General features: G+C 39.3%; 1 protein-coding gene and 1 non-coding gene across 3 annotated transcripts; one reads left to right on the top strand and one right to left on the bottom strand.

Annotated features, from left to right (window-relative positions):
* Window positions 1–53: 53 nt before the first annotated feature.
* Window positions 54–12,123, bottom strand: LOC118807937 (importin subunit alpha-1-like). Of its 2 annotated transcripts, none has more exons than XM_036570137.1 (11): window positions 12,090–12,123; window positions 11,039–11,110; window positions 10,801–10,941; window positions 9,279–9,367; window positions 5,870–6,138; window positions 4,970–5,064; window positions 3,774–4,037; window positions 3,451–3,684; window positions 1,794–1,976; window positions 1,234–1,383; window positions 54–306 (listed from the first exon to the last, which is right to left on the bottom strand). In XM_036570137.1, exons 2-11 carry the CDS (start codon window positions 11,105–11,107, stop codon window positions 217–219), a joined length of 1,584 nt encoding a protein of 527 aa, XP_036426030.1. In that variant the 5' UTR covers window positions 11,108–11,110; window positions 12,090–12,123; the 3' UTR covers window positions 54–216. The 2 variants fall into 2 exon arrangements, with proteins under 2 accessions (XP_036426030.1, XP_036426031.1); XM_036570138.1 differs by lacking the exon at window positions 12,090–12,123 and adding an exon at window positions 11,910–12,079.
* A 338-nt stretch (window positions 12,124–12,461) lies between these two features.
* On the top strand, window positions 12,462–12,534 carry trnar-ccg. Its single transcript has one exon. It is a non-coding gene; the product is annotated as a tRNA-Arg (tRNA).
* The last annotated feature ends 1,584 nt before the right edge of the window (window positions 12,535–14,118 follow it).

The raw sequence follows: 14,118 nt of genomic DNA, 5'->3' as shown, positions 1-14,118 counted from the left end.
TTCCTGTTTCCCTTTAAAATTCTTACTAACTAAGACACAAGTAAGCCACAGAATATCTTTCATATTCAACTGTTTATTTACAAAATTCAGAGTAAAACTGCAAAAAAGAGCCTGAGTATTTATGTACATAGCTGAAATCTTTTAAAAATCCATATAAAAAGTAATACTATTAATAAAATGAGCAGAATGGAAGGAGTGGGGTAGTGGAGGAGTGTCTCAGAAATTAAAAGTGCTTTGGTTCTCTGGAATCTGGAAGGCATAGCCATCAGTGGTTTCTTCAGGAGCTATAGATTCATCCTCTTCTTCCTGAAAGTAGAGAAATGAGTCAGATACAGTGCGAGAATATACTGTCCATTGCATATATATGATATATTTAATGTATATTCAGGATGCACAGGGCTAAACTGCTGCAGGCTGATTAGGCGGATATATGTAAATGCACTGGTTTTTGTGACACCATGAAAACAATGAATTCCAAACGGGCTGTTTTCACAGTTTAGTTGTTTCCCTGTATGGACCAACTGGTCTGGGAAGTGAATGATGTTCATGTGTTTTCTTACTCAAAATCGTAGTTTGTAACAAAATAAAAATCTACAGCTTTGTTACATCATGCTCTTAAATCTAAATAAATGTGACAACAGCATTGAGAAATCACATCATTAAGTGAGAAAAGTACACAAAAAAGCAGAAACAGCTGCTTTTTGGCACACAATTAATGTGACTTCCCAATCAAAGTGATGGAATTCCCCTGTATTGCACAGTTTAGTATTTTCCCTGCCTTAAGACTCTATGAGTGGGAGACAAATGACCCGTCCTTTCCTGCCAGTAAGAGTGCTCCTTATGATGGGAAAAGGCCTCTTTCACTATGATCTGACAAGTGCTTGAAACAATTCAGAAATACTGACTGAAGGATTTGGGGGGATTTTTTTTATATTTGAAATTGCCAGAGGATTTGTTTTGGCCCAAAACTGAATGTGTGTATTATTATAATTAAAAGTTCTGAAATTGATGCAGTTGAATCATTTTGGACTGATTCGTTTATTCAATTTGTTTATAAATATACAGTCATTATTATAATATAGTTACTATATAATATAGTGATTGTAGATTAGCAGTCTTGGGCAGAAAAGTTGATAGATAAGAATGAACCATCTGTAGTGCTGATGGAATGCATTTTAACTCAAACTGAAAAACAGCCTTAAATCTCCACCAGACAAATACACCATCACTCACCTCTCCTGAGAAGTATTTCTCTATCAGGTTGAGGGCAGCTTTGTAGATCATTTCATTCTCATGGGTTTGCAGTGCCTCGATCCTGTCCAGCCCTCCGCACTCCTCCACCATCAGACAAAGCTTCTCTGTCTCACCCATCTTATCCGCCGCCTGCAGGTCAATACAGCCAATAAATTACCAACAGGCTCGCTTTAACCACAGAAATACAATGCCTAAAATGGAGTGTGGCAGGTTAGAATGGTATATCAAAGATGCTACAGAGTTGGCACGAAAAGACTAACTTCAGGCCACTGTAATTAGGCAATTCGGCTTACAGGTTAACACAATTCCATGGCAGTTCCAATGGCTTTCAGAGAAAATTCAGGCTTCAAGATAGCAGCTACTTCTGTTTTTAGCGATGTAATGTGCATTGGCTTATTTTTCTAAAGCAGTTTGTCATAGAAACCACATAAGCAAGTCCGTCCGAGGTGACTGTGTAATGATTTAGCAGGTTAGCACAATGCTAATTGCTGGGGTATAAGTTTCCATTACTTGTTAGATACATGAGCCTCGTAGCTTACCATGAAAATATTCAAGACTGCATCCAAGATTACTAAGATGGTCTTGCTGTCCTTGACTGAGAGCAGGTTGAGCAGAGGGGGCAGGACACCGCACTGAACCAGGTACGCCACCTGCTGGACCGTCCCTCCACTGGTGTAGTTGGTGATGGCCCAGACAGCCTCCTTCTGGGTCTTATATTCTCCCTGTACAAACAGACAAACACAGACAAACCTCAAACCTGAACCACTGTTGACATTATTTATTTTCTTAATGTGCACTAAAATGGTGCACTAGTTCAATACAAAACTTCTGTGGTTGTCACTGTGGTCAAAACACAGAAGAAAAACTTTGAGACCAGTTTTCTCAGTTCTCATTCTGAGCTACATTTCAGTTAGTGATAATCACTCATAATTATAGATGATATACACAGAAACCAATAAACTTTGTCGTGGCTGATACTGGAACTAACTAAATATAACTAAAAATAACTAAATATATTAATTAATAAAACAATAAAGCTGTCCTTGCCAAACATTGTTCTAGTTTCAAATGCTGGTTGGATGGACCCTGCTGCTCGTCCGACTGCTTTTGTTTTCTTCCTCTTTGTAGCTGCATCATATTCTTTATATGGATCACTGGAATGATACGTATGGAATCAAACCTAGAGAGATCCTTTAGCTAACAATGCTTTAATGATTCTTCACTCATCATAGCCACCTAGCTACAATACAATTTAGTAAATGCTGAAATGTGTGTGGATGATTGGTCAAATTCTAACTGGGTAGTCAATAATACTCACTACCACAGTTACCACAGTTACCACAATCACTCCCAGGTGAACATGAATGTAGCTCTGCAATCTGATAAACTGAATAGTCAAACTTCTGCCAGAAAACAAAAGCTCCTGTGCAGTCTGAATCCTGATCAGTATTTTAGTATCATCGAGTTCTAATATTTGCAATTTATTTAATTAATTTAGTGGGTTTGAAAGGTTTTTGCAGGTTTCCCCTTGCATCTAAAAACAGGGTATTAGGTGTTTGGATAAATTATTAAAATTAAATAATTTATTTTAATATTATTAGTGGCTGCAAAATCAGACATCTTAGCCCTTACAAAGCTTTTGTGCTGCTATATTATTTAAATGTAATAACACAATGTAATTATGTGATTAATTATGAATGTACATTAAATTTACATTCAGCATCAACAGCTTTGAGTCTGAACTAGGAAGAACGTAAAGCATGTTTGTTCTTTACACAAAACAAAGCCACAACTTTGCATCAGATTCAAATCATGCCAAAGTATCTCTTCTTATACACACAAACATAAACGTTTGGATTTGGTATGGATTGAAAGTTTAAAATCTGGACTTTTCACAGTACATCTCCGCTTTTTTCAATGAACGAAGAGCAAGTTCCATATAAATACACGCCACATAAAATAATGGTTAATTCTATAGTACAGCCTACAGCAGTGGGTGGCAACCCTAGTCCTGGAGAACCCCCTACCCTGCACATCTTGACATTTTCCCTGCTACACACACACCTAATCCAAGTCCTTCCTGAGCTAAGTGGGCACGCTATGGCAGGAGGAAACAAAAATGTGCCTGGCAGGACCTGGAAACCAGTGGCCTAGATAATTGGTCACAAAAGCCTGAGTGACCCGCTGAATTCTCACCTGCTGCAGGACCTCCACCAGCAGGGGCACCAGACCTGCTCCGATCACCTCCTGGATCTGCGAGTCCCTTCCGGCCGTGATGTTGGACAGCGTCCACGCCGCCTCCTTCTGGATGTTGTTTTTGGGGTGGCGCAGCAGCGTGGGAAACAAAGCCAGCGCCCCAGCATTCAGAACCTTCTGCGTCTGTTCATCTGTACCTGTTACAATGTTCCCTACAGCCCGCAGAGCTGGAGTCTGAGGAATTCACAAGAAAGCATTAGCATTAGATCACTGCACAGAAGGTGCACATTCCTTAAAAAGTAGTTTCAGCCAGAAGGACTCACCACGATGGTGATGTCTCCGCAGGCGAGCAGCTGCACCAGCCGTGGCACGAGGTTGGCCTGAACCACCACCTCGATGCGCTCGTTAGGACCGTCAGTCAGATACGAAACGGCCCAGCAGGTGTCCGCCAGCACCTCGGGGTCTTCATGGTGAAGGAGCACCAACAGTGCCGGCAGCATCTGCTGCACCGCGGGCAGAGGAGGGGCAGGGTTTTTATTCCGGCAAAGATTAGACAGCGTCCAGGTGACGTTCCTCAGGTAGGTGGGCTGCACAGAAGGTAAGAGAGGAGTCAGTAACAAAAGAGGGAGTTTGTTGAAGGCTTGGAGTTTAATTGATGTCATTCAAACACACCTTCTTAAGGAAGCAACAAAAGATTCTTCCTATAATCGATTAACTTACTGACTAGTTAAACAATTTGGTGCCACCGTCACTCAAAGTTCTGTCCATACAACATTTTTTTTCTTTTATGGTGCAAAAAAGCCATAAAGGATGAATAAACCTAAAGATTAGGTAGGACTGCAACAAAGTGTTAAAATCCTAATGATACATTTGAATGATAACGGAAACGAGAAACAGTGATTAGAGAAACATACAGTGGCCCACATACTGTAATAATTTTAGAAATTTTATGCATTTATGTAGATGGATTTACTGTCAATACAGTCTTACTGAAAGCAAAAATAAAACAATAAGTGTATGTTCTTTATTACTTTATAATTAGGTCTAGTTTGTTTATGAATAACACCAAATACAAACAACAAACACCTCTTAATTTTTCTTTAAATGAGCTGTTTTTAACTGAAGCACTTCACTTAAGATACTCAAACACTCTATTAACCCCACAGGAAGAAATACACAGTTGACTTCACACAGTGTAAGTGAGTGATGTTTCAGTACTAATGCAAACTCTAGTTCCAGCCCTAGATTGATTTACTGTAAAGCAAGTAAAATTTGTCATATTAAAGCAGTTTGGCAAATTTGCTATGAAAATGAACATCGTATGCAGTCTGCAAATCCAGTTTCCTTTGGAAACAAAGCAAGACACTCACCATGAAGCCAAAGCATGTACACCTGTCTGGAACACAGGCTATGACTGTATCACTTCATCCGAACTACATATCAGGCAGTCCTAACATCAAACCTAAACAGACACTGTCATTTTAATCAAGTGTTCTGTAGTCATGAAAGAAACACTTACAGCATACATGGACAGGTCCGGAACAGACAGCAGTACGAGCAGCGGGTCAATGGCTCCATGTTTGATGACTTTGTCCCTGTATGTGGAGCCATCACCTTTAAAGAACAAAAGTACAATAAGCTCTCAAATTCCAAAGCCCAGCTTTAGCACAAGCAAAAGCACCAGATGGTATGGTATCATTAAATGACATTAGGAAATATACTACGAGACCCTCTGTATTATGGGACAGTATCTGCTCTCACAGCAGGCTTGGGCGAGCGCACAACACTGTATCTGTGAGCGTCCTTTGTCAAGACTCCTAACACTACATTTGTCAAACTGTACAACATGATTAAACTATAACACTGTCCACCAAATTTACTGTTTATCCCTTCCTGCTGGTAAAAAAATGCATCTATGGACTGTGATGCATCACTCTGAAGGTGGTGATTCAACTGCACAGACTTTAGAATTTTTAAATCAAACATTTTATTGAATGTGCACTCAATATTTGGCCTAAATATTTGGCCCTCTCTTCGCCAAGGTGCCCTCTTCCAGCCCCTCACCCCACACACCAGTAAACACACTGTAGAAATTACAGAAGAATAATCAAATAGTAAGTCCTGACCCCCAGGTTTAAAGCCTCTGGCCTAAGATGACAAAACTGGACCCACCAACTGTAAATCAAAATGCGACTGGCTGATTCCACTGTCAGTTCTTAATTATGTTGGTGGTTAAACTGACACATTAGGCCTTTAGTTCAGCTCCTGAAGTCTTAACTAATGGGAGACCCCACTTTGGCTGTATCTACCCAAACACCACTGAGAAAAAATTCTGATTGGATAATTTTCTGTTAGGTAAAAAAGTCAAAAATGTAAAAAATGAAATAAGAATATTGCTACAATAATTTGCAAAACTCACCTGCGATATTCCCAAGCGCCCAGATGGCTTGTTCGCTGACATGAGGATGAGGAGAGGCGACGAGGCTGACGAAGGCTGGGATAGCTCCTGCCTCTACCACAGCTCTGGTCTGTTCAGAGGTTCCCGAGGCAATGTTGGTCAGGGCCCAAGCAGCCTCGAACTGGATTGGTGGACATTCGGACAACGCCAGGAAGCTCACAAGCTTGGAGATCAGACCAGCGTCCACAATCGAGTCGATAGGGGGGTGCTTTTCTCTGGACAGCAACTTTCTATTGATGTTGGGGAAAAAAGCCATAGGTTAACATATAAACTGGTGCTGTAAAGCACACGTTTTAGCTTTTAAATGAAAACATGACACCTCTGTATCGGCAACAAAAGCTCTCACACACATCATAAATAAGGGACATAGCTGTTAACCACACAAACGATGCCGATTCTGATTGTGAAATGTTTAATCCAATATAATTGGCTATAAGAATATTCAATAAAATTGCTATTTTTCTGCCCAAAATAAAATATAAACATAAAATTTAAAAAAAGCCTGCAAAGTTGGTTTTATTGTCTATATTCCATCACCAAAATCATCTCAGAATCTAATACAATAAGAGTCATAATCAAATTTTCAGAGGTCAAAGATTTACACAATGAAAAGCTGGCATTCGCCAAGTAAACTCAATAACAGAAACCATTTCCGTATTTGCACCTTTTGAGGGAAGTGCTAGAGTCTGTCCTGTGTGTTGCTGAACATGCAAACTGTATGAGTGTACTGATATTCAGATAACAACAACATACACGCTTTACAAGCTGGTTTCACTTTTCCTGATACAAATCAGCCCTCATCAGGCCAGTTTCAGGTTCACCAGGTCCACAGGAGAAATATTTTCAGACGTAGCACTGATGACGTCCACTGACTGCTTTTTACAGCAAGCTGCCATACAAACACAGCACAAGCCTGTCCGTCTGAGAAAGTGGTCAGTCAGACCTGATCACATGCTCCACTCTGTGAGTATAGTACACTTTTATACTCAGCATTACTTCACACAGTATTATCCAAAATACTGAATGTGCAAACAGTTCTCATCCCTGCAGTCAGAGGAAAACCCTTTTTTTAAACCGTTTTATTTTTTAGTACCATTTGAAAAGGCTGCCTTTTACATGCAAACCTTTCACAATAACTAGAACCAACAGACAAATGGAGACACCAGGAGACACATGGAGACACAACAGACACAGAGAGCATTGACTATATTACACATGGGAATGGTGATGAATTAACAATATAAACATTATAAATAGAAAAGCAAAAAAAATGTTTACACTATAGAGATATTTTACACATATTCACATGGAGTACTGACTATATTGCACACAGGAAATGGTGATGAATTCACAGTTGATGGCCTACCCAGCAGTGCAAAAATTCTGCAAGTAGAAACTCTCATGGTAAAAGATAACCTAAAGGTTTCTATCCACTACTGTTCAAGAGTTTATGATCTCTCACCATATTAACAATCACTGTTATTTTATTCAATATCATACAACAGTTAGTTCCGGCCACGCAAGCAGATTGGTTGAGCGGCATTCTAACCGTGCTGTTATTTCGCCATAACATCACAGGTTTTTCACAAATACTGTATCACTCCACTGAGATGCCGTTGCTAAGCAACGACTTTGACAGCTGTAGGAGACGCTCAAGCCATTTGAACGTTTTTACTTCTTACTTTGCTGCAAAAACAGAAAATGGATACTTCTAAGATCACATTTGACCGACAGTCAGACTCTGAAGATGAGACTACACTAAACTCCCAAACTCTCAGTTGGTCTGTGTAAGGAGCTGGAGAATGAACACCTGGCTGTGTAGCGAGTGAGCGGAGCTCGTTACTCTGACGTAGCAACAAACTGCTTCTTAAGGAACTATAATTTGGCGGAAAGAATTGCTAACATACATACATATTAAATGACACGGTCACGGCCCAGTTTATTTATTTCTTACTTTATTTATTTAACTGTTATATAAAAGCAATAGAACACTTGAGGTCGTGTGTTATCGCTATAATTATTATCGTTATTTCACGATAACACACTCCCTATTGTGTTCTGTTGCTTAACTACTACAGTGGAGATTGAAAAACTATATGCTAGACACTATAGTGTATGTTAGGATCTTTTATTCAATATTTCTATGTTTTTTTTCTGGGGACACCAAGAAGTTATTAAATGATATCTGCCTTCAGATTTGATCACCACTTTTCATATATAAGTAAGCTATTCCGGATATTTCCTTTATTATAACCTAAATCTCAATGTTATATAGCTTTCTGAATCATTACAGAATCATCCACAGCTATGATTATCATTCTGGACACATCTTATTTCTCTTTATACAAACTATCTGAAGCCTATGAAGTTGTGGGGTACTGGCATCATAATATTATCATGTTATACATGCATCTTCAACAAACTCTTCAAAGTATTCTTTTCCAAGTGCACCTACATGTATCTTCTGAGTTTTTAAATGTAATGCTGATGATGATATAATAGCAGTAAATCCGAAAAAGATGTTTTCTTTGGGGACTACTTTGCTTTTTACATCCTGCATGTACCCATTCATCATGAATAGACTTATTAGTTAAAACTTTATCGCAAAACCATTGTGACAATGTCTCAGTGTATTAATAACCATTTCATGTTATTACTTTCCGTGAGGGAGCTTTTGGAGGAAGACATCCGGTATCTATCACCACCGCTGTGAACAATTCTGACACATGTTTTTACACCTCAGAGTCATTTGATCTGGTTAGTTTTGGTATCACAACTTGCTGAGCGCACTAAAGAACTTAACCTCACAAACCTATGTCCTGTTGTCATCACCTATGTGAGCTGCGTATCCCCAGGGTAGCCTTTTCCAATTGAACAGAGGAAAATGAATATCCTCTCTCATCTTTTCAGTAAATAAGGGATAGGTTTTGGCATTTTTATGCATTTTTTTTCAAGTTGACTTTTGACTTATTCATCAGACAAAATTGTACATAAACCATGGTTCAGTTTGATCCAGACCGAGACCGCATCGTTTGTTCAGACTAAATTTTGGTCCCTTGGTGCACACCGTGGTCCAAGGCACCTTTCACACTTGCTATTTTGGTTCGGACCAAACCGAAAAGTCTGAAGGTTCAGACCAAACATGCACCCTTAGTCTTTCTAGAATGGAACTATTTACATGAAACCACTCTGAATGACTTTTGTTTACATCTTAATTAAATTCTGCAAAAATTATTACAGTTATTATTTTACATTAATTTGATGAACAGTATCTATTAAGGAAATCTTCTAAATGTTTAGCAGCAGCTCGAAGTTTGCAGTGGCAGGAGGACGGCCACAGTAATGGGCTTACAGGTGCCCTGTCTCTTACCTTGCCGCCTGCGTGGCCTGCAGCTGATGATCCAGGCTTTGGCTATTTACACCGCTCACAATCTCCTCCACGCTCCAGTGCTGAGAGGACTGAAAAAACAGGAAAGAATTAGCGCAAAAATAAGCAGTCAGTCAAAACTGCAACATCAGCAGCCAAAACTGACCACAAACACAACACGACATCTGACAACTTCAAATGTGAGGTGAGGAACAACTTGAAGTGCAAAATCTTCAGAATACTTACTAAAACACATTTAAGGTACGCTGACACATACAAATGTAGTACCTTTATACATTATATATCCAAAATGATACATTTTCTTTTCTGTACATCAGCTCATCCAGCGTTTCTTCTGCAATGAAGGGTATTAATAGAGAGTTTGCCCCCTTTGCTGCAGTTACAGCCTCTACTCTTCTGGGAAGGTTTTACACTAGAAGTTGGAACATTACTATGAAGATTTGATTGAGCATTTGCGAGGTCAGGTGCTGATGTTGGATGATCAGTTCTGGACACTCCAGCTTATCCCAAAGGCACTGGATGGAGCTCCATCACTCCAGAGAACACAGGTCCACTGCTCCATAGTCCAATGCTGGGGGGCTTTATATCCCTCTAGCCCACGCTAAAATGAACACCAGAGAAATTGCTGTGCTTTCTCTCATACCGCCTGAGAAGCTGCCGAACTCTTTTAGCTGCATAAGACAATGCTGGGGGCCTTGTGCGCCAAGCAAGTTGTGCACCAGCTGGTACTGAAGTGTGAAAGACTGTAATATTTTCCAAATTCCAGCAGTGTCTGATGATCAGAGACACACATGTATGGAACGCATGTAAGAAATTGAAGTTGGCTTCTTATTCAAAATTCACATTCCACCTTAAATGGTGCAGCAGTTACAATCAGATGCCTGTCCAGGCACAGAAGACTAAAATAAAAAGCTACCAAATAAGAAGCAAGCTTGTAACTGCATTTACCAACATTGGTGATGGTTCTGTGGGACTAGCGTTAGAAAGCAATACAGACATAGGTCTAAACAAGCCACAGTTAACTTACTTAGTTTAACCAGTTTACTTAAGCATCCTAAATGGTTAATATATATATATATATATATATATATATATATATATATATATATATATATATATATATATATATATATATATATATATATATACACACACACACACACTCACTACTAAGTGCCATTTTCTTGCTTTGCACTCTTTCATTTCTCTCCTTGTGCACCGATTCTGAGCTCTCTCCCACCACTGACTGCAGATGCCGATGCCGATTCAACATGCTCAATTAGCCAAAACAGAGCTGACGAGTCAACTAGAGCCAACAATGCAACACAAACTACCAGGTAAGGGTGGCCACTGACGCTTGCCTAATGGCATCTGACAGTCGCCTTGATGCGTCAGAACCCTTAGGCTCATGTGCAGCAGCCATTGCATTGGCATTGCGTGCAGGAAATGACCACTGAATTTACTATTAGAGGGTCTATTTGGACAGTGAATCCTACACCTTTACCTGAGCATTCTGATTCTGATCCTGAAGAGGTGAAGAGGGACCATCAGGGAAGCAGCTGACATTTCTCCGTTTTAAAATCTGCTCGTCTTTCTTGGCTTTTCGTAGTTCAACATTGACCTCTATTCTCCTTCTCCTTAATTCCTAAAAAAAACAGGAACAGAAAGTTCAGTGAGTGGATCTGACCAAACACATGATAAATGTCTAAACATTGTTGTGCTAAGATGAGCCCTCTACTTACGTTTGCATCTTTTCCCTTATTTTTGAACTGGTTTAAACGGGCGACGCTGTCGTTTGAGCCAGAAGACATTTTCTATATACATGGAGAAGATGAACAATGGGTGAAAATAAATAAACAAATAAACAACGTCACACTGCCATGCAGAGGTGGGCAATATGGCCAAATGTAACACCATGATGCTTTAGGAAGTTTTTACGATACACGATGTGTCACAATATTTATTATCTCTGACAAGTTAGAGCCACAAAGTACTGCCACATTTTAAAAATACTGTCAAAACCTATGAATCCAATCACTTGTATTCAACGTTTCACACACTGTGCTGCACTAAATCAAATGAAACAAGACTGGCTATGTTCAGAAAAGCATATTGTGGTGTAATTTATCATAACGATAAACCCTCTTACACTGCCCAGCTCTTCTGCCATATTATTCAGCAAATATAACACACGACATAGTCATTTACTCACTGTAACAGATACACACAAACTGGCATAAGAAGAAAATCACAGGCCACAATTTAGAATAGCTTGAAAATAAATAAAGTAAGAACACAGTAAAAATGGAAATATCTTATGTAGTGGACTATTACTGTGACATTTGTAGATTTTATAGGCTTAAGATAGGATTTAAAACAAGGCTGAATTTCGAATTTCCCGTTCCACCTTAAATTAAGTTCACTGCTGCACCATTTAAGGTGGATCGGCAAAAATTCGAACAAGAAGCTGGCGAATAAGCTGACTCTGTGGATTTAAAGTCGTTAATGGACACAAACAGAGTTTTACATCTTTAAATCCTCCTTTTTGTATTAAAATCACTCTTTACATCTGCTGTCAGACAAATTAAGTCAGTTAACGTTACATAAACCCACTCAGATTTCCGGCCATGTGGTCCGATGAAAAACTGAAAGCTGATTAAATCTTAAAGGCAGACCAACACGAAGAAAACACACACTTAAAAACCCCACACCACTGTCACACAAACAGGCGACTCTAAGGTATCGCCTCATTTTTTAAAGTACATATTTTGCTGCCACGGCCGGCGTGCTTACCGCGTACCAGTTCCTTATGTCTGGATTGCAGTGACGCAGGTACAAGAACAGCCCACGTAGGGTTAACACTCGACCGTGATTGGTCGAATGCGAGAAAGCCGGCATCTTATAGGCTTCTTCTATCAGCGCAGAGAAAAACAACGCGCAACGTCGTTACCGTGGGAACAGCCGTGTTGTCGCGAGAATTTATACAATTCGATATAAAGTCGATCTCCACGACAGTCCAGACGTTTTCGGTGCTTTCGGCATTGAATTACGTGTGTCTGCGCACAACTGTGCTTTGTAAAGTTCACTTTACAATCAAAAACATTCGCTGGAAGTTGTGTAGCGCTATTGTTCAAAAAGCTTTGTTTCTCCTCAGAGGAGCGTGTTGACCCAGTGGCCTAATGGATAAGGCATCAGCCTCCGGAGCTGGGGATTGTGGGTTCGAGTCCCATCTGGGTCGACGGAAGCCATTACTTTTAACCCAATTACAGTGATTTAACAGACTAAATGCATTCATTCTACACACTCATAGAAACACAACCAATGTACGAGAATAAAGGAGAGTCATCTTAAGAACAATGTATGTTTATTGTAAAAGTAACCCTTATTTGTACACTGTACAAAATGACCCGACTCAAACATCTTAGTCAAGACAAAAGTTGTCCCCTAAAGATGCTACTCTTCTAAGTATTTTACACTGTGTATTAAAGATGTATGGAAACCAAATGTGAGTAGCTTCAGGTGTTTCCAAGTGAAGTACTCTGAAGTACAACACTAGGTATCCTATTTTAAGTGAAGACTAAATGAACACTAAACGCCCTTGACAGTACAATTAAGGGCCTTGATCTAAGGCCTGTCCCCAACATCACAGGGCCTGTATTAGGGTGGTATACACTTACAGACTGCACAACAGCAAAGTGGACTTTGCTGCAAAGTGGTAAGGGTTTCCAATAATGTGACCACTGAGTGTTATCACCGAACACAGGATGAAAGACCTGAGAAAAAAGAATGCAGACTAAGAATTTGAGATCATTTAACTATAGCCTAAGATACTGACACTGATGCACAGTCCTATGCAACATTTTGAATACCCCTGGTCAAACACATCCTCTGCAGGGAATAAACCTATATAGCGTCAGGGTCCAAAGAAAAACATGTAACTCCATTTTTGTCAATTTTATTTTTCTAAATTTGAGCAGATCTGCTCACCTATAACACCTATAGTATATTTCATAAATATATGCAAATGTGCTTGTATACAAAAATATTAATATTTTATATAGATTTGTATAAATCACAGACACTGTGTACATGTGCTGCTTGTACATAACACTAATTGCATACCTTACTTGTGTGTGTTTCCTGTCTATCTATCTATCTATCTATCTATCTATCTAAAAAAGTTGGGATGCTGTGCAAAATGTAAATAAAAACAAAATGCAATGATGTGCAAATAATTCAAACCCTATATTTAATTGAAAATAGTACAAAGACAGCATATCAAATGTTGAAACTGAGAAATTTTATTGTTTTTGAAAAATATATGCCAATTTTGAATATGATGCCAACAACACATTTCAAAAAAGTTGGGATGGGAGCAACAAAAGACTGGTAAAGTTGTAGGATGCTAAAAAAAGCACCTGGTGGTTAATTAGCAACAGGTCAATAACATGATTGGGTATAAAAAGAGCATCTCAGAGAGGCTGAGTCTTTCAGAAGTAAAGATGAGGAGGGGTTCACCACACTGTGAAAGACTGAATGATCAAATAGTGCAACAATTCAAGAATAACATTCCTCAACATAAAATGGCAAAGAACTTTTGCTTTTCATCACCTACGGTACATAATATCATTAAAAGATTCAGAGAATCTGGAGAAATCTCTGTATGTAAGGGACAAGGCCAAAAAACAATATTTGCTGACCATGATCTTTGGGCCCTCAGGCGGCACTACATTAAAAACGGACATGATTCTATAGTGAAAATCACAGCATGAGCTCAGAAACACTTCTGAAAACCACTGTATGTGAAAACAGTTCATCACTA

This window comes from Colossoma macropomum, unplaced genomic scaffold, assembly GCF_904425465.1.
Source record: "Colossoma macropomum unplaced genomic scaffold, Colossoma_macropomum, whole genome shotgun sequence".
Classification (NCBI taxonomy): domain Eukaryota; kingdom Metazoa; phylum Chordata; class Actinopteri; order Characiformes; family Serrasalmidae; genus Colossoma; species Colossoma macropomum.
The sequence above is the reverse complement of the archived record's forward strand: the minus strand, read 5'-3'. Positions and strand labels throughout refer to the sequence as shown.

What these genes read in the sequence shown, in the direction of transcription:
- LOC118807937 (XM_036570137.1), bottom strand. Translation starts at nt 11,107, where the DNA reads ATGTCTTCTGGCTCAAACGACAGCGTCGCCCGTTTAAACCAGTTCAAA. An exon ending in GGCGCTTGGGAATATCGCAG is followed by an intron (nt 5,065 to 5,869) that starts GTGAGTTTTGCA and finishes TGTTCTTTAAAG; the next exon opens with GTGATGGCTCCACATACAGG. An exon ending in GCGGAGACATCACCATCGTG is followed by an intron (nt 3,685 to 3,773) that starts GTGAGTCCTTCT and finishes TGAATTCCTCAG; the next exon opens with ACTCCAGCTCTGCGGGCTGT.